At 37.0% G+C, this 22,074-nt stretch overlaps 2 protein-coding genes across 2 annotated transcripts; both read left to right on the top strand.

Moving 5' to 3' along the window:
• Positions 1 to 1,993: 1,993 nt before the first annotated feature.
• LOC124722642 (piggyBac transposable element-derived protein 4-like) lies at positions 1,994 to 3,235 on the top strand. Its single transcript, XM_047247789.1, has 2 exons — positions 1,994 to 2,234; positions 2,292 to 3,235. Exons 1-2 carry the CDS (start codon positions 1,994 to 1,996, stop codon positions 3,233 to 3,235), a joined length of 1,185 nt encoding a protein of 394 aa, XP_047103745.1.
• A 12,469-nt stretch (positions 3,236 to 15,704) lies between these two features.
• LOC124722641 lies at positions 15,705 to 17,560 on the top strand. Its single transcript, XM_047247788.1, has 3 exons — positions 15,705 to 15,984; positions 16,026 to 16,659; positions 17,215 to 17,560. The coding sequence occupies exons 1-3, from the start codon at positions 15,705 to 15,707 to the stop codon at positions 17,558 to 17,560; spliced, it is 1,260 nt and encodes a 419-aa protein (XP_047103744.1).
• Positions 17,561 to 22,074: the final 4,514 nt, after the last annotated feature.

Here is a 22,074-nt window from a genome sequence, read left to right as displayed (position 1 = left end):
ACAATGTCTGACATTACAATTTTCCACAATGGCTGTCATGTCAGAAAATATCTGACATTTTCCCAATACTATGCTCCCAATCCGCAACACTAATGGAATTCGTGTGATGCATGGCAGCACTTAGTATGAAAATATTGTGCTCATATGTTTATAGCGCAGTATCGACCGGTGGAAAACAGATGCGTGATGAAGATTTTGTATAGCCTCATCACTGGTTTCTGAAAGCTCTTGTTGTCACTGATGTGGATTCCGAGTAGCCACTGTCGGTATGGTAGTCCGAGCTTGTGGGTTTGTCAAACAGCTTCTGGTACAGTACATGGCCAAGACAATTTTTCTCAGCCACTACTGAACAGCTATGTACCAGGGTCGGGTAACAGGATAGGATACATAAGGCTCTACAACACCCGAACAAATTAGGAACAAAGTCACACAAACATGTTAAAGTGTTATTTATCCTGGTGACTAACTGAATACTGAAGCCTGCCACTCTATTTGTAATATAAATCAAAAAATTCCAAAAAAGTCCCTTAATGACTGAGTGAAAATAATCATCCATATCTTCAAAGTGCGTACCAGACACAACTTACAGCAACCGTCTCTACACTTCTAACAGTTCACTAAAAGACTTTCCCTGACTGAGTCAGCCCTGGACAATAATCTTTAACCAAGTGTAACAGCTGCTCTTCTATCTTTCGAGTGGCCTTCTGTCCATTATCATCCATTAGCTGCTGGACTCTACTCAGCCGGCAATTAGTTGAGGCGCAGATGATACCTTCATCCTCAGCACTGCTCGTTGCACTGTAAAAACGTCTGAATGTAGCGAGTCTATCCCAGTGCCACCAGCTTGCATACTTGTGCCTGTGATGCTTTTGCGCTGTCTGTCTCTTGTTTGGACAAAACAGCAGATGATTTGGTCAGGTAGCTTTGCAAAGGCGTTGAGGATGAAGGAAAATTTAGTGATGAAAGTGACAGATAAGAAACATGTCCTGTGTGCACTGATTTAAGTTCCAGTGGATCAGAATCTAGTGGTGGAGTGGACAGAAATGAAAAGACATACACCCTGGCAAATACCTGTGAAGTTTATCATGACGGCAATTGTAATCAGTAGAAGATTCCTTTTTCTGTCCTATAAAGAGTATCATCATTCCTCAGGCTGTTCTACCAAAAGGCAATCTTATATAATTCCAACTACTCTTCACTGACAATTTTGTTTGACAAATTGTGAATACAACACATATGTATAGAAAAGAAAAGATACAGAAAGGCACAACACTCGTAAACCACAACTTATTTCACATGTTACACTATCTATTAATATCACATGATTCACACAATATACCCACCTCAAAACATTACTTCTGTGCAGAAAATAACTCTTCACAATGCATGTCTTATGCACTTACTACCACAACAACAACGATTTATTGGAAATGATGTCTTACCTGTAAACAGATATTAATGTGTTATTAGCAAACATATAACATAGTGAAGGTTATTAAACATGACATTCAACAACCAGCTATCATATCTAACACCCTTATTAACATTGTGTGTTGCTATCAGGCCAGAAAAGAACTATTGTTATGCAACTACTAAGTCTTGCTTTTTGTCGCCTCTTAACCCTAGGACTCACTCTGGGGTCATGGGTGACCCCAATCATCTTTACTATGGATAAAATAATATTTCTATTTCTTGTAAAATCCAGAATTTTATGACTTTTACCACACAGTATTGTAGTTTTCTCACAAAAATTTTTAGAGCGCTTGACGCAACATTTAAATCAATAATTAACAAAAACTACTGTTGGGGTCAATTATGACCCCAGATAGATTATATGTAACATTCATAGAATGTATAGATTATCAACTATCATTCTCTTTCTTAAGTATTTTGAGTTGGTAACACTGAATTCAGGTGTTATTCAGGTGTTACTCAGAACTAACCTCAAACTGGAAGTTCGTTTGTACGTTTATTGTAGCAGTGTAATTTCAGCATGAATGGAATACGTTTTGCTCCTGGCTATAGTGTAGAACAAACAATGGAAGACTTATTTCGTAGCAGTAGTGATTCAGAAGGTAGTGATGCCGAAGACGATGGAACAGAGACACAGGTAGACCAAAGTGATGAAATTTGTTTACATGAATTAGAAGAAAATGATAGTCTTGCTGAAAATGATGACAGTGGAGAAGATGAAAGTGCAGTACTGGTAAGCAGGGGTCGGGATATTGCATGGAGTACAAAAGAACCATCAATTCGTAGATTTCCAATCCGCAACATACAATGATTTTCAGCAGGTATTCCTAGTACAGTTAGTGTTAGCTCAGCTGTTGACTGTTTCAGGCAGTTTATTACTAATGAATTGCTGGATATAATAGTTCAGTTCACAAATCAACGAGGAAATGAATTGAAAGTGTCTGGAAAATTAGTTGACTGGCGTGATACAGACAGATGCAAGCTTCTTTCGTTTTTAGGCTTGCTGATTCTGTATGGCGTACAGAAGAGCCGGGGGAAACCTATTGACGAATTTTGGGACTCTGAATATGGCACTCCTCTATTCCATGCTACTATGTCGAGGAGGCGATGTCAGGACATTCTGTGCTCACTTCGTTTTGACGACTGCATCACAAGACTTGAAAGGAAAGAGAGGACTGGAAATAAGGCTGAAGCTGTACAGAAAATATTTGATTTGTTTGCCGTGCAATGTCAAACATCATTTATACCTTCCAGCAACAGTACTGTTGATGAACATCTTTGCGTATACAGAGGTCGGTGCAGTTTCAAGGTCTACATTCCTTCAAAGCCAGGAAAGTATGGCATCAAGATATGGTGCGCAGTAGACTGTGAACAAGGTTATCTGACAAATCTTCAAATGTACACTGGAAGGAGTGGTGATGTGAGAGAAGTGAATCAAGGCAAGAGAGTGGTCTTAGATTTAGTGTGTCATCTGGCTGGCAGTGGTAGGAATATTACCACTGACAATTTTTTCACAAGCTATGACCTTGGCCAAAAATGGTTGAAAATGAAGTTGACACTTGTAGGTACTCTACGTTCTACAAGAAAAGAAGTCCCAAAAGAGTTTTTGCCTTTGAAAACTAGGGAAGAATGCACTACCAGATTTGCATACAGTGGTAAAACCCTATTAGCTTCGTATGTTCCAAAAAGAAATAAGGCTGTGCTACTCCTGTCAACACAACATCAATCATTTGAAGTGCCCAAAGAAAGCAACTTGAAATGAAAACCAGAAGTAGTGATGTATTAAAACTCAACAAAATCAGGTGTTGATACGCTAGATCAAATGAGCTCTTACTATTCTGTGAAAAAGGGTACAAAACATTGGCCATTAGCAGTATTTTATGATCTTGTCGATCTAGCTGCACTCAATGCCTACAGACACTTCTGTGCTGCTGTTGAAAAACCAGAGAGACATCTTTTTCTAATGAAGTTGGCCAAAGAAATGGAAAAGCCCCAAGTGGAACGTCGTTTGAGTTTACCACAAGCAAGGAACAAGGATATTATTAGCAGTATCAAACAGTGTGGATTTGATGATCTGTCAGACAATGGACATCGAGACGTAATACCCGACAATCAGAAGAGAAAGCGAGGCAGATGCTCCATTTGCCCTCGATCAAAGGACACAAAATACAGTTCAACATGCAAAAAGTGTAACAAATTTGTTTGCAAGGAACATTCTGAAATAGTTACTACTTGCAAAATATGTGCAGATGACTATGGTATGGATTCCGGTTAGAATTATGTTTCCTGTTGAGTTGTTCATCACATTTTCTCTAAATTTGAAGCCATTGTGAAACATTTATAAGTGAAACAAATTATGACTTAGAGTAATATTGTAACTTCTGATATGTAATTACTCTGCCATATGTAATTTAATTCTACTATGTACATACCTGTTAAAAAAGCTGTGAAATGTGTCTAAATAATAAATAAAATGTAAACAAACAGTATTAAATGACAGTACGTTGTTCTCTGAATGATTAGTACACACAGTCAATTATATACTGATTGGGGTCATGTATGACCCCAGATGGAGTACTAGGGAAATTTTAGCAGGTGAGTCCTAGGGTTAAAATGCCTCTCAAATCACATTTAACGTTTAATGTGACTTCCATCCAAAAAGATAATGTCTCCAAAGACTATATAATAATAACAAGCAATTGTAACTCTTATACCTTTGCTTCTTGATCATAGACCTCAAATTATTGCTATGCATCATACTTTAGTGCAACAACACTAAATCACAAATTTTTCAAATTCACTATTACCCAGTAATATAGCACAGGATGTTGAAAATCCAACACACTTTGTGTATATAGATGGCTCCTCACATTGCACGTCTCTCAATCAATTATTCTAAAATGAAGAGCCCATTTGTTTTAGAGTACTCAAAAGTAACCGTTGAATGGTACAGTTCACTATATTACGGCCAACTTGTTCACTGTCGAAATTTTTAATCTACGCCTTGCTGAAGGTGATACTGGTCACTATTTTATAGCTTGGTATTCAACTGACATCACAAGCAAACCTTGTAGTAATAAGGCAACAACTGGGCTTCTGTAATTACACATGTAGGTTTGCTGATAAAGTAATTGAGAATTGCACACAGTCTAAACCAGAGTTTATAGGTGTAACTCATACCCTGGCTTTCCTCTGTATAAGCAGAACATGCACATCATGTAGACAACTGACTTTTGACATGTAGAAACATCAATTAGAGAATCACATTCCTTGTAGTTGTCAATTTCAGTCTCACACACGTCAAAAACAACCACAAAAACAATTACTCTCATTGACCTAAGATTCAACTACTTATTCTTTGCATGGTATGTGATGTGGAGCTCCTAACATAGTCAACATAAGACTGCCACACTTGATTGCAAAGGCAAGCTGTAAGCTGCAAACTCAAACGATAAACTGCAGTCTACATGCATTAATGTCATCAATTGTACACCACAGTCCATTACAGTTTTTACACAAATGCATCCTGATACAAGTTCTACAAAGTGAAATCTGAGTATTTGATATTTCATTCATTTTTTTGTGTTTGAAACCTTATTGCACAGTATCTCAATCTATAGAGGACTTATTTTCCACCACACCACAACAAATCAATCCTAGTACATGTGACTGATATTGATCTAAAAGTGTGCAAGGCCTCTTACAACATATAAAAAACACTGGACATGTTTCATAATTGCTCACATCCATACAGTACTTGCAAAATACAGAATAGTAGTAGTTAATAAACTATATTCACAAACACATATGCGTTATGGCTGGACTGTTGGGAATGCTGAGGACAACATCAAAATATGTTTCAATATGCACACAGCAGCCCCCTTTAATATGTGCACTGGTATGAATGTATGTCCATATCTTCTGGACAACACCGGTGTCAGCGCAGTTAAACACTTACATCATTGGCCTATTTAAACAATAGTTACTTTAGAAACAAGACCAAGGAACAATGCTCTTATACATTTGCAATAGTACATAATGTTACCATCAACAAGAGATCTGACAATCAATAAATATAAGATTCTATGTATTACCACAGCACATCTACCCTGATATAAGCCTTGCACTATACGTATCATGTATTTTAAGAAAATGTATCCTATCATTGTCCAGTAGCACAATTCTACAATATTTGTGATAATTGCGAGGCTTATGCTGCTATAGACAGAAACATTAACTAGAGTCCATGTATACTCCACACTAATGCACAACAACTTTCAGCTCATATGAAACTGAATTTCACTCCCAGTGCCTGCAATTTAAATCTATTACCATCCAAAATATTTCAGTACCCAGGTGTTTTGTGTTCATACAGTCAAATGGAAGAATGAAACTACTGAATTAGTGAGACTTTGCATCTCAAGACATACCTATATCACAAACTATAAATTTAAATAAAACTATACATTTTACCATCTGCTTTCTTATCACATCATGTTTGAAATTTGTGCCACACTACTTTCGATCACTATTTAGTTGTTTCATCAAATCCACTTTTACAGCAACTCAGTGTCCCTCACAACTTCATGAAGACAGAAGATGTTATCCTGATACCTTTGATCCTTTCTGATGCACTGTTGAACAATGTCTGACATTACAATTTTCCATTATGGCTCTCATGTCAGAAAATGTCTGACATTTTTCCAATACAGTGCTTCCAATCCGCACCATTAATGGAATTCGTGTGGTGCATGGCGGCACTTAGTATGAAAATATTGTGCTCATATGTTTATAGCGCAGTATCAACTGGTGGAAAACAGATACGTATAGCCTCATCACTGGTTTTCAAAAGCCCTTGTTGCCACTGATGTGGTTGCCGAGTAGCCACTGATGGTATGGTAGTCCCAGCTTGTGGGTTTGTCAAACAGGTTCTGGTACAGTACATGGCTAAGACAATTTTTCTCTGCCACTACTGAACAGCTATGTACCAGGGTCAGGTAACAGGATAGGATACATAAGGCTCTACAACACTCCAACAAATTAGGAACAAAGTCACACAAATGTGTTAAAGTGTTATTTATACTAGTGACTAGTTGAGTACAGAAGCCTGCCACACCATTTGTAATATAAATCAAAAAATTCCAAAAATTACCTTAATGAGTGCAAATAATCGCAAATATCTTCACAGTACATACCAGTCACGATCTACAGCAACTGTCTGTACACTTCTTACAGTTCACTAACTGTCATTCCCTGACTGAGTCAGGCCCGGACAACAATCTTTAACCAAGTGTAAGGGCTGCTCTTCTATCTTTCAAGTGGCCTTCTGTCCGTTATTATCCAGTAACTGCTGGACTGTACACAGCCGGCAATTTGCTGAGGTGCAGTTGATACCTTCATCCTCAGCACTGCTCGTCACACTGTAAAAATATCTACATGTAGTGAGTCTCTGGCAGTGGCACCAGCTTGCATCCTTGTGCCTGTGGTGCTTTTGCCTTGTCGATTTCTTGTATGGACAAAACAGCAGAAGATTTGGCCAGGTGGCTTTGCAAAGGCATTGAGGATGAAGGAAAATTTAGTGATGAAAGTGACTGAGAAGAAACATGTCCTGTGTGCACTGATTTAAGTTCCAGTGGATCAGAATCTAGTGGTGGAGTGGACAGGATTGAAAAGACATACTCTCTGGCAAATAAATGTGAAGTTTATCATGATGGCCATTGTAATCAGTGGAAGATTCCTTTTTCTGTCCCATAAAAGGTTTTATCTTTCCTCAGCCTGTTCTGCCAAAAGCCTATTTTGTATATTTTCAACTGTTCTTCATTGACAATTTTGTTTGACAATTTGTGAATACAACACATATGTATAGAAAAGAAAAGATACAGGAAGGCACAACACATGCAAAACACATTATGTCTCACTTGCGGAGAGATGTCGCATTAGAAGAACTGAAGGCTTTTCTTGAGAGCAATATTGAAAATGATTTGAAGGCGGAGTTAGAAAAATATTTTACACAAGACTACCTAGAGTCAAGTGCATTTTCCAAGGATTTTTCATATCATCTCTGTTTCTTTCTACGATGCTTCATGCAGCATTTAGTTACATCTACAATACCTCAGACTCTTCAGCATATCGAACAGAGCAAGGTGATGAACTTTACTGAGTATACATACAGTAGAAGCAAAGAACTTTACACCATAAAAATAAATGTGGTAGCAGATCAGAGCACAGTATTATCCAAGGAAGAAATCTGTTCAAGTGCTACAATCCAAAAGAGCAGACAGGGGTGCTTAAGAATGTGAATCATATGACGATTATGTTTCACCTCACAATCCATGCTATGAAAAGACACCTACAGAAATTCTTATTCATCCTGATTTACCTTTAGCATCCCATCAGTGGTTCTTTTGGCACAGCAACTGCTTCTTTGTACAGATGGTCTTGGTTACCACATTTCTACTGTCAGCTTCTGCGCCAGCCCTCAACTAGCTTGGGTATTGCCCAAAATGGAATTTCATCTAATAGGTACAGCTGTGACTTTTACAAAAGGATTCTCCATGTTATTTGAACTAGACAAAACTTGATGAATATGAGTATTGAACCTATCAAACTGATATGCTAATTGTGTATCTTTCTTTCGTTCACAAAGGGTTGCTGACTATATTGGATACTTTTTTCATCATCAGACTCATTTCATCACTGCCGAAAGTAACAAAGAGCCTGTGCAGTTACTAAAAACACTGTTGTTATGGAACACCTGGAGTTGATCGGTGGAGTGGACAGGGCTGATTGCTACTGTGGTTGCCATGGTTTACAAGAAAGCACTACAAGTGGTACAAAAATTATTCCTATGGCTCATTGAAGTTGCTATAATGAAGAATTATATTCTCTACTCAATAAACAAAAATGAATGTTGAGAACATCTGCAGACTCACATTTCCTTCACAAAAAACCTATATAGACAGCTATCAAGTCAGGTGAGAAATACAGATTCTGAGGACAGAGGAAAACCACCATCGTCTGACACTCGGTACATTCTAAAAGAGAGGATACATTTAACTACTCATCATGAATGAAAAATCAACAAATCACTGCATCAGTTTCAGCACCCACAAAGAGAAAAGAAGACAAATGGAAACAGTTTCGGCTTTGTTAAGAATGCAAGAAGAAGCCTCTACTTCAACTATGTTCCTAATTTAAGAAGTGCAATACAGAAAGCATAAAATCAAGCAACAAATGTAGTATCAGAATCAGAATAACAGATAACAAAGCTGTCAAAGCGTTGTCACATTGTATTTCCTTTGTTAAAACAGAAGCATATTAACTGGTATTACCATATATCCTTACCCTCATCACTTGAATAAGAATTGGGGAAAGTGCACAGAGTAGAAATTTGTAATGGATAATATTAAGACACCTCTTCCTGACCAAAGAGTCCACATTCCTACTATACAGAGCTTTGATTAAATCTATGAAATATCCCCATCTCATTCACATTGTGTGCAAATGTGTAATGCATGTACTATTCTTGACAATCAGACACTCAAATACAGCACTTATGATTTATTATTATTTTCATTACTGCATTACTAACAGTGCTACACTTGAACTCCTGAAATGTATAACACAAAACCCAGAGCATCAATCATTGGATTCAAAACTACGAACAATAAATCACTTACCTCAATATGAAAATAATGTACTTTTTCAATCACACTATAGTCCTAGAAGACTGCTTTTCATGACCACTGTACAAGGCTTTAATATGGACCACTGGGAATTCTGTTTGGGTATCATTGATCTGTACACATAATATTCATGATATAAAATTCAAGTTATTTCACATGTTATACTATCTGTTAAAACCACCTGATTCACACAATATACCTACCTCAAAATATTACTTCTATGCAGAAAATAACTCTTCACAATGCATACCTTATGCCCTTAGTACCACAACAGTTACGATGAATTATGAAGATGTCGTTCCTGTAAACAGATATTACCCAAACAATAAGAAGGCCCACAAACTGTGCACACTATAAAGAAGTGTTTCAACTTTCAGTTGATGTGAAATTTAATTTCATCCCCTACTGAAGTAATTGATACACATGGACTGATAAAGTAAACATCTTTAGGCACTTACCACAAATAATAGATTAAAACTCATTCACTACTAGCAATATGAAACCAAGTACAAATCTAGATTGCAATATTTCAAATTTCATGTTGCAGTGATTGAAATGAAGCAGTTAATGATTCCACTAGTTATGTGTGCAAAGCCACAATTAATATCTATGAAAATTCTTATCTTACTCACATGATACTGTAAGACAACGTACAACCAATGGTACATGAAATTTACTGAATCAGTTTCAATAGGAGAACTACAACTACCAGCCCTACAGTAGTGAACTTGGCCCAAGTGACTGTCATCTGTTCCATCCTCTATATTCCTTTGTTGGCAGCAATACATTTCCACAATGAAGCTGAGGTGCCAACTGAAAGGACTTTGTGGTGCTGGATGTTGGCGGCTGACTCCTATGAGACGTGCATGCAACTGAAGGTGCACTGTTTCAATAATACCTCATTAATGTTTGTGACTATGTTGTGAAGTAGCCAGTGTATCAATGTAAATATTCCCATAAATATATCTAAATATATTTTTTCTTTCTTTATCGGTCATCAAAAGTTACTTTCCGGTTGCACTTTATATATACGTTATCAGCTGAAATGAAAGTGACTTACATTCGCTGTGGATGCAATTTACACATAGGAACACCAGTAACAGTAAGCTCAGAAAATCAAAAGACAGTATTAAACTAGTCCATTTGAAACAATGTGCAACAATTGCAACATTTAAAACACACCATGTGATACATCTTATTGTAAGTGTTTTTACTTAGCTACTCACTCTTCTCTATAAGATTACAAAGCGAAACTATTTACTCCTGGATATGAACAACACATCTTCCTGACAAATGAGATGACTTCTTAGTTACACATAGTAATTTTAAAAGCTATGGAAAATTCCCATCTTTTCAGATCTACATTGCTGCAATAATGCCAACTTCTGAAGGGCAGTGTCAAAGACGACAATATACTGAGGAGAAAAATATAGATATAACTCTGGTAAATGCAAATACCCTTGATGGCATAAAATGCAATGCATTGCACATGTTGCAGAACTACTAATGCTGCTATCACACAACATTCCTACCTCAAACAACTGACATCTGTGGGTAAAGGTACTTCTAACAAAGACCATGGTGAGCTCCTAGTACTACAAATATGATGATCCACTTGAGATGATGTCATTACCTGTAAATACAGATCAATGTGCCATAGTGGAACATAACAGAATGTTCTTAGTACATGTACTATCGCATAACCAGCACCCTCCATGATGCACTTATTAACATTATGCAATACTTTATTGGCAGAAAAACAAAAAATAAATATACAAATATGTTGTATGTTTCTACATACACAGAGCACACTACATAAGAGTGGCTCTAAAATTAACATCCATCAAAATGACAATCTACCACAAAAGATTAGAATCCTCACTACTAGACTTAAATAGTTAACTTATTTAATTCTCATATCACTTCTTTTTCCTAAATCAGTCACAAATAACAACTGTGTATCAAACTTAAGAATGGTTAGTTTCATATACCTACCATGCCTTATTCAACTTTACTGTAAGAGAAGGATGTTATGATCTCAAGACTTACAAAGGCATAACAAAGTAACATTTTTTTAGTGCTGCCAATTTTCCATAATTCTCAAACAATAATTCCCACTGAAGCAGGCAACACAGATTAAAATGATCATAAGTGATTTGTCAATCTCACAGTTTTCTATTCCATGCAAAGTTGTGCGTTGTTAGGGTTTTCAAGCTCTCTATTTACAATTCATTGGGTAAAATGCTTCAAGTCTGGTGCCAACAGTTGGCCTTTGGCATTACACATGTAATTTTGCAGATGAAGTACTTGAGACATGCACAAGATCTGATGCACTAGTATCAAATGTAACTTGTGCCATGAATTTGCGCAGTGCAAGAAGATAGTGTACATGAGATTCAAAACTAACATTGTACTTGTAGGAATGCCAATTACTCAGATGCAGTCTTTAAGGCAGTAACATTTCTTTTATCAATAAAAAAACAAACAAAAATGCAAGAAGGGGGCTACTTCATTGGGAACTAAAGGCTCTGGTCTCATAACTTGATAGCTATTTTCAAAGCAGTTTGCTCACCACTTACACCTACGTTTCATCTATCATGATGCTTATAAACTTAGGATGCTGCAGAAGTCAGTTGGTACCAGTGGCCTTCCAAAGCCTGTTTCAGTGGAGTTTGGTTTTTTTTTTTGGAACACAGCATACCACTTATGTTACATTAGTGCACAGCAATAAAAGATATAGGAATTGGAATGACACTTTTTTTCTCACAGTCACATTTCTGTGTTCTTAAACTTATTCCATAGCAACTAATTGTATATGATTATACACTAAAACAAGACAAATAAGATCTGTGTATCATGACTTCCCCAACTGAGAAATCATCATATAAGATCTCAACAAAAGCATAAGAAGCACAGGAAACATTACATAACTGATAACACAACAAACAATGTAGATTGTTTACAGTATGTTCATAAACCAACAACTAAAGTCACAAAAACCAGTGCAATGTGGCAGATTCGTTGGAAATATTGAAAAGATTTTTGACATTTGCTTCAAAATGTACTCAGCTGCCCCATTTAATGTCTGCACCGTGTAGTATGTACTTCGGTAAAATTAGGATTACATTACACTCGGTGCATTCACAGAGTTGTATAACTGACCAACTGACAAAATCAATCCACTATATAGCAAGAACAAAGAAACCTCTTAGTCCATATATGCAGTAATGCAACATAAGCTAGATATCTTGCAATAAGTTGAGTAAGACCCAAAGTGTTAAGTCAAGAGATATAAGAACATTAAAGCTTTTCACAATGCAAGACACCTTTTAGTAACATACATGATGCCAACAAGTAATCTATTTCTAGCATCTTCAAAGTATCTCACACCACGGACTTTCACAATAAAATGTTATTCTAACATATCAACAGTTATTTAGATCTTTGAGTTTCTTATGGGCAACAACCAACAACAAAACTGAAGCGGTGCATATAAAGTAAGAGAGACCCTGCAAATAGTTTGAAGGTATTTATATTAATTGAAAGTGTATCGTGTGATCATCAGAAAGGTTGACTACAGGCAATACTTCACAGATACATACCCAAAGAATAAGAAAACCCAGACTCTGTGTAGACACTGTATAAAAAAATTTCAATTTTCAGCTGAAGTGAATGTGAATTTCATCCCTTATGGTAATGGTTTAAAACTAGTTCATTACCAGCAATATGCAACTCAGGATGCATCTAAATTGTAACATGTCGCACTTCATGTTGTAATGATTGAAATGAAGCAATTAATGAGTCCACTAGTTAACCAGGTAAAGCCACAATTAAAAGCTATGAAAATTCTTATCTTAGTCACAGGATACTACAAGACCCCATACAGTCAATGCGAAATGAAACTTACTGAATTAGTTTAGAAGGGAGGACTTAAACCACCAGCCCTACAGCTGCGAACTTGGCCAAAGTCACTGCCACCTATTCCATCTCATGATTTCTTTTTTGGCAGCAACGCATTTGCACACTGAAGCTGAGGGACCAACTGAAGGAAGTTTGTGTCCAGGTGGCTGACTCCTATGAGATGTGCATGCAACTGAATGTAGACTGTTTCAAAAATGCCTCAACAATGTCGGTGATTATGTTGGGAAGTAGCCAGTCAAAAAATGTAAATATTCCAATAAATATTTCTAAATACATGTATTCTTTCTTTATCAGTTGTCAAAACTTGCTTTCTGGTTGCAACTTGTATTTACACTATCAACTGAAATGAAAGTGAATTACATTCCCAGTTGATGTAATTTACTCATATGAACATCTAAACTATTTCTGCACTCAGTAACACTAGGCTCAACAGTACAAATATAGTACATTAGCATCAATGTGCAACCCATGATACATCTTCAACATATGATATGCCACGTCTTGTTTCCAATGTTCTTGTATAGACACTCACTGTTCTCTATAAAATTACAAAGCAAAAAGATTTATTCTTGGATTGCACAGCCAGGGCCGGCACAAGGCATGTGCGAAAAGTGCGACCCACAGGGCGGCACTTTCAGAATGGCAACAAGTATGCTACCCACCCACCCCCCTTTTTCTTAAAGGACAAACTCAACATTTATGCCCAACATGGGATTCGAAACCAAACCTTGGTGCGAACTGTAGTATGGGAGGAGGGCTAATTTCTTCCTTGCCACTGTGGCAGCACCGTCATGTTTTCGCTGGAGGAACAGAGAGGGGAAAGCAGTCTGACGTACAAGCCAGTATTCTTATAAGTGGAGTGCTGCCAGCCTGTTATGCGCTGTGCGTTTACTCACAACTAATTTTGCAGAAGACGAAATCTAATTTGGAAATTTGAATACAATGTTCGATACTGTGGTTACATGTCTGAAGCAATTTTGTTAAGCCCTATAATGGCAGTTTCTGAGTGTCTTATTCTTCCTACATTATGGAGAAAATGGTTGAACATTACTACAGTAAAACACGTCCAACACTTAACAATGGCTAGAAGTATTCCGAATGGGTAAATACTCTCCGAGTAATTACAAGGGACAAAGACATTGCTAATAAGCCTGAGATAAGTTGGGTTTTGATGTATTTTTAGAAATTTTTGCTATCCGTTTCTGAGTGATGGACGTTTTGGTTTTTGAGCCATGACAAACTGATAACACATTTATCCATACCATCTGTCAATACCTACTGTGAGCTTCTTGCTTCTTCTTCTTGGACGCTAGTTTAACCGTAGCCTCCCTGTACCTTGTCAATAGGTATTGTTGCATTCTCTACAACTAAAACTACAGAATTCGTTTCGGTAGATGGCCGAGGGAGTCGATTGGTCAGAAGCTCCTTCATTGCATTTCGTAAGAACAGAAGAATTGGTACACTCGAAATTCTTGCAACTTGGGATGTAATACGTAAGTACTTTTTATATAACATACAATTAGAACTGCACATGCTCATTACTCATAAGTTAGAATTTTTCTCCTTCAAGATTGCAGAATAGGAAAATTTATTTTTCTTATGATCTGTTACTTCAAAAATTGTCAACTTGGCAAATAAGCATGCATCGTCCCAATAGCTAGAATAAATATAAATCGAAGAAAAGTGAAGTGATATGGCGATGACTAATTTGTTACCCCATATTCCATAATCAGACACGAAAGAAGTGGTACATGGAAATTATGACAGATGTTGAGTGTCAGTTCTTTGAACTGAACAACCGCAGTCCTGTGAATTAATATATTTTGACTAGCATTAGAACCCATCGCTGGTTGGCTGTGTATTTATGGCATTATTATGCTACTCCATCTACTTATTCTTCCTCTCTCCATTGTCTTGCGTCCCACTCTTTGACTGTTTCACCTGCGTCTGTAGTGAAATTTGTCACGAAATTAAATTTCATGCTGCTCAATTCCTATGACTTCATCTCCTTAACAGTAATATAATTTTCCATTTATGTGCAGTGGAATATCAGGAAATTGTCTGTGAAGTGTGTTGCAAACAAAGTTAGTACACTGACAGCAACAGTCAGTTTCATGTAATCATTCTTTGCAGACTGGATCGAAACATGTCCGACAGTAGAAAAAGACTGCCTGGCAGTGAATATAGGAAAAGACGGGTGATGAAGGAAGATGACGATAAGAAGCAAAAGGATGTACTACAACGATATTTCAAGACAAGGAGAGATCGACCCAGCAGCAGTGAGGGTGGAAAAATAGATCCTGAAATTACAGATCCTAGTGGAGGTACTGCAGCTACATCTTTATCTTTGAGACATGACCAGAAAGTTGACGAACACAGTACTGCGACCACTGCATACAGTAGCAATGCTGACGGTGGGCCATCCACAACATGTTCAACAGACCTTGTCTGGACTCAAGATCTGCTTTGTGATGAAAGCTTCACGATTGAAACATTAGGCAGAACAGAAATTAGGCAACCCAATTCAGAAAATACCAGACGAACATCAGCCAAGGTACTCACCACAGGAAAAGGGATTTAAGGCGAGCCTAAACTGAAAGACACAATTGACTCATATCCCGGAAGATGGCTGGAAATTATTACCGACTGCATTCGAACGACTTTGGTCATGCGAGGTCCCCCAAGTGCATTAGGGAAACTGAAGAATGTCCTAAAAACGCGGACAACTGGAGTTTCAGCCCTGTGCACTACAGCTATTCTTTGAAGAATTTAGAAGAAGCAGATAGACATTGGTTGGTGTACTCAAAGAGCAAGCTTTTTTGTTGCAAGCTTATTTCGTCATCTACAGTAAAAATTGCAAAGAACGCTATATACTACTGGTGGCACCTTACATCATATCCTGAAAGTCAAAGGAAGTCTACCGAGCATTTGAATTCACATAAAAAGTGGATCATGTTTTCCGAGGGACTGTCGAAGCCCATCATCAAAGACTGCTGAATAATGAAAGTGAACATTGGAAAAATATTCTTGAGCACTTAATAGCAGTAATTCATTTCCTGGGTCAGCACTGTCTGCCTTTGAGAGGAAGTACAGATACACTCTTTCAGCCTGACAACAGAATCTTCTTGAAACTTGTTGAATTATTAGGAAAGTTTGACACTGTGATGATGGAGCACCTGCACAGAACAAAGCAAGGTGAGAGCAAGGGTCATCATTATCTTGGAAAAGAAACAAAGAATCAAGTAATTCATCTTATTAGATCACCTATAACCAACAACGTTCTATTAATGATGAAATCTGCAAAGTATTACAGTATAATTCTGGACTGCACACAAGATATTTCAAAAGTTGAGCAGATGACAGTTGTGGTACGTTTCGTCCAGGAGACAAGACTCCACGGGGTATATGATGTCCAAATTTGGGAGCATTTCCTGGGATTCCTTCCAGGGCCTGATTCTTTATGCTCCACTTTGATGCAAGTTGTACTCAAGTTCTTGGAAGATAAGAAAATCCTATTGTGTAATATGAGAGGGCAAGAAAGAAGTTTCAGATATGAACAAGAGATCATTTTATGTACCATGTAGGAGTCACTCATTGAATCCTGATGTAAATGATGCCGCTAGTCCTCTAAATATGCTGTTTCCATGTTTTCGACAGTGAAAAGCTTGTATGTCTTCTTCTCATCCTCCGTTCGACATTGGGATGTCTTGTAGAAGTATCTGCCTAACCTGTCGCTGAAGCCACTGAACGATACTAGGTGAGAAAGTACCATCGCTGAGGTTTCAAATTGGAGACGTTTTTGATACACTGGTTCAGATATCAGAAAAATTCAATGGCATGACCGCTCACAAAATAACGTCACTTGTGAATCAAATAAAAAATTACACCTTTCTCACTTCTCTGGTAATCTGATATGACATTGTGCTTCACATCAGTGCAGTTGGTAAGACCATCCAGACCACTGACATAAATGTTTCTGAGACCGTGGAAATGCTTGAAATACGAAAGCATAAAATGAGACCTGCAGAACAGAAGAAAAGTTTGTGTCTTTCTTGATGGATTCCAAGGATTTGGCTAAAGAATTACAGCTAGAAGATCTGACATTACCATGGATAAGTGTTCCTCGGTGATGAAGCAAGAAGCCAATACACTTTACCTATGAAGGAAGGGATGAGACAATAGATGACCCAACAAAACGAAATAAGATTGAATTCTACTATTATCTTTTAGATACAGTAATCACATCTTTGGATGAGAGATTCAGTCAACTGAAAGTTCATTGTGATTATTTTGATTTTCTCTACGACATTGATGAGCTAAAGAATACACCTCCTGACAGCCTGGACACAAAGTGTAGAAACCTCCCATCGATTTTGCAAGATCATGAGTCAAGCGACATTGATGCATTGGAGTGGAGAGATGAACTAAAAGTGCTTTCAACATTGTTGAAACCTGGAATAGGTCCAAAAGAGATTCTATAGTTTATGGGAAGACATAATTTTAGCCTGAATGTTAACATTGCTCTGAGAATTCCCCTAACACTCTCAGTGACAGTTGCGAGTGGAAAGAGGAGTTTCTCAAAACTGAAATTGATAAAGACATACCTCCAATCAATGATGAACAAAATTCATTTGAATGATCTTGCAACAATATCAATTGAGAATGAGCTTGTGGAGGACTTAAATTACACAGATCATGTGAAAGAGTTTGCACAAGCAAAAGCTAGGAAGGTTCGATTTGTCTAGTATATTTTTAAATTTTTGTGTTATGATCAGTGTCTTGGTTATTTACTCTGTTGTTTATTATTTTGTTCAACATTAAATAGTTATCATAAATATTATTGTTCAAACCAAATTATCATTAATTTGTAAATATATTTTGTTTTCAGTTGAATACATTATATGCTCATAACCATTCACACACATTCGGACAATTGAGTAAATTCACAAGGCTTACAACAAGTAGCTTGATTTATTCAATCAGGTTTGATTCCACTTTAGAGCTAGTGCCCAGCAACTGTTTTGTATAAATCTGTAGAGGATGTCACCAACCAGTGGCAATTTTTGTTTCTATTTCCCAGATCTACATAGATTTTTGGCACAGTGTGGTTATTCTCAGTGCTTGGAGTTATGTTTACATGTATACCGTCATGCTGAAAGTAACTGTCAACGTGACAGTTTACATACAAGCACATATTAACAGCTTTGAGACTAGTCAAACAAAATTCCACAAATGGTTTGCATAAAAAAATTGGGGTGGGGGGGGGGGGGGGTTGCAATTTAGGCACTTGGGCTTATATACTGATAAATGTGACCACTTTTGACTACATCTAATAATTTCAAAAGCTATGGGTATTTCCTATCTTTTCACATATACATACCCAACTTCTCAAGAGCAGTATCAAAGGCAACAATTGTGACTGACCAGAAATATACAGATATAAGATTGATAATTGCAAAAACAGGAAACGTTTTGTAACTGATAACATAACATACAACATAGACAGTTTACAGTATGTTCATAAACCAACAACTAAAGTCACAGAAACCAATGCAATATAGGGGAGCTGTTGGGAATACTGCAAACATATTTGAAATATGCTTCAAACTGTACACAGTTACCCCATTTAATGTCTGCACTGTTTTTAATGTACTTCCTTAAAATTCGAAGTACATTATCCTCAGTGCATTCACAAAGTTGTATATCTGACCAACAGACAAAATTAATACACTATACAACAAGAACAAAGAAACATCCTATTCTGTATATGCAGTAGCGTATAATTATACCCTAAACTAGATGTCTCGCAACGAAGTTGAGTAAGACACAAAGTATTAAGTCTATAGCTATAAGAACACCAAAGCTTTTCACAATACAATACACACATTTTGGTAACATATATGATACCAACAAGAAAGCTATTTCCAGTAGCTCAAAAGTACCTCACATCACACACTTTCACACATGGACCCATAAACTAGAATTGTCCTCAGTAACTTTAGCCACTGAACACAAATAATGGTTTAAAAATAGTTCATTACCAGCAATATGCAACACAGGCTGCATCTATATTGAACACATCATACTTCATGTTGTAGTGATAGAAATAAAGCAGTTAATGAGTCTACTACTTAACAGTGAAAAGCCACGATTAAAGGTTACGAAAATTCTTATCACATACACAGGATACTCAAGACACCATACAGCCAATGCCACATGAAATTTACTGAATCAGTTTTGATGGGAGAAATCAACCACCAGCACTACAGCTGTGAACTGGCCCAAGTGGCTGTCATCTATTCCTTCTCATGAATTCTTTTTTGTTGCAATACATTTCCACACTGAAGCTGAGGTGCCAACTGGAAGGACATTATGGTGTTGGATTTTGGCAGCTGGGTCCTATGAGATGTGCATGCACCTGAAAGTGAACTGTTTCAAAAATGTGTCAACAATGTTGGGGACTATGTTGTGATGTAGCCACTCAACCAATGTAAACATTCCAATAAATATTACTAAATACATTTTTCCTTTCTTTATAGGCCATAAAAACTTGCTTTCTGGTAGCAACTTGTTTTAACACTATCAGGTGAAGTGAAAGTAAATTACATTCCCTGTGGATGTAATTTACACATATGAACACCCAAAATACTCCTGCACTTTGTAACAGTAGGCTCAGAAAATAAAATTACAGTATAAATTTACTCCATTAGCAACAATGTGCAACCCATGATACATTCACAACATACCATGTGACACATCTTGTTGAGAAATGTTGTAATATAGATATTCACTGTTCACAATAGGATTACAAACCAAATTATTTAATATCTTCTGGTAAACCTTCCGGGATGTAAGGTCGTGGTCCATGAAACTCTTCAGCTCCCAACGTTTCGTCCAGAGCTGCCCTGGACATCTTCAGAGGGGTGTTTCTCCTCCGTTGAGTCCTGCCAATTTAATCTTGAATATGCACAATGCATTTACTGACAAACATGACCACTCTTGACTACACATAGGAATTTTAAAAGCTATGAAAAATTACTATCTTTTCACATTTACATTGCTCCAACAATGCCAACTTCTAAAGAGCAGTATCAAAGGCAACAACTTTGCCTAACCAAAAATATACGGATATATCACTGGTGAGTGCAAATACCTGTCATGACATTAGATGTAATGCATTGTACAAGTTACAGGAACTACTAATACTAATGTCACACAACATACCTACCTCAAACAAATGTCGTCCATGGGAATAGGTACTTCTGACAAAGGAAATGGTTTACACCTAGTACTCCAACTCTGACAACCAACTGGCAATGATGTCATCACCTGTAAATACAAATCAATTTGGCATTAGCCAAACATATCAGAATTTTCTTAGTAGATGTACTATCCCCTAAACAGCACCCTTCACACACACTAGTTAACATGTGCGTAACTTTCATAACAGAAAAGCAAATATTACTAATCAAATACAGAAATGTACACAGTACAGACTACTTGAGACTGGTTCTGAAATTAACCCTCCATCAAAATGAGAAACTACCCCAATATATATATTTAAACAGTAAACTTATTTCATTTTCATATCATTTCTTTGTGCGACATCAATCTCAAACACAATTGCGTATCAAACTTAACTTAAGTAACAATAAGTCTCATATACCTACCATGCCTTATTCAACACTATTGTAAGAGAAGAATGTTATGATCTCAGGACTTACAAAGGGATAACAAAAGCACTTTATTTTAGTGCTGCTCATTTTCCACAACTCTCAAACAATAAGTTCAACTGAAGCAGACAAGACAATATAAAACGATCATAATTCATTTGTGAATCTCACAGTTTTCTATTCCATGAAAGAGATGGGCGTTGTTTGGGTTTTCAAGATCTGTTTTTAAAATTTGTTGCATAACATGCTTCAAATCTGCTGCTAACAATTGGCATTTGGCATTACACATACAATTTTGATGTTGAAGTACACGACATGAGGTCAAGATCTGATGCACTAGTTTCACATGTAACATATGCTTTGCTTTTCCACGGTACAAGCAGACAGTGTACATGTCTTTCAGTAGTGACTTTGTAGTTGTGGGAATGCCAATTATTCAGTTGCAGTAGTTACGGTACAAACATTTCTTTTATCAATATAAAAACAAACAAAATTAATTGACACCATTAAAATCACCATCAACAGTATTTTCTTTACGTGGTGTTCTATTCTCCAGTACTAACATAATGAAATAAAAGGTACTCATTCTTGATTCGAGAGCAAACATGATTACAGAACAGTCCACTAACTTGCAAACACAAGGAATTCACTCCTGGCTAGATATGTTAAGAATTCAACTAAATACCACAGTGTGCCAATGGCCTTCCTACATTGGGAACCCAAGTTCTTGCCAGGTCACCAATGGTTAGCATTGTGGGCCTTGGCCACTACCTGAATGGGTGATTGAACACATCTGTCCAACACTGTTGGCAAATGGGGTGGACCCAACATTTGAGAACTACATGCTCTGGTCTCATAACTTGATAGCTGGTGGGGCAGCAGTTTGCTCACTACTTACTCACACAATTTCACCTTTAGTGATGCTTATAACCTGAGGATGAAACAGCAGTCAGTTGCTACCAGTGATCATCCAAGGACTGTTTCAATGGAGTTTGGTTTTTATACATTATTGCACACTATTTATTACAACAGTTCACATCATCAAAAACTATAGAATTTTGAATGACAATTTCTTTCTCACAGTCAGATTTCTATGTGTTTACCTTACTGCTTAGCAACTAATTGTATATGGCTCAACAATAAAAGAAGAAAAATTAGTAGTGAAAATCATGACTTCTGCAACTAAGCAATCATCAATTAAGATGAAAACATAAAGAAGCACAGGAAATGTTTTATAATTGATAACATAACATACAACATAGACTGTTTACAGCATGTTCATAAACCAACAACTAAAGTCACAGAATCCAGTGCAATATGGT

Source organism: Schistocerca piceifrons, chromosome X (assembly GCF_021461385.2).
Source record: "Schistocerca piceifrons isolate TAMUIC-IGC-003096 chromosome X, iqSchPice1.1, whole genome shotgun sequence".
Classification (NCBI taxonomy): domain Eukaryota; kingdom Metazoa; phylum Arthropoda; class Insecta; order Orthoptera; family Acrididae; genus Schistocerca; species Schistocerca piceifrons.
Note: the sequence above shows the minus strand (reverse complement) of the source record. Positions and strands in the feature narration are given on the sequence as shown.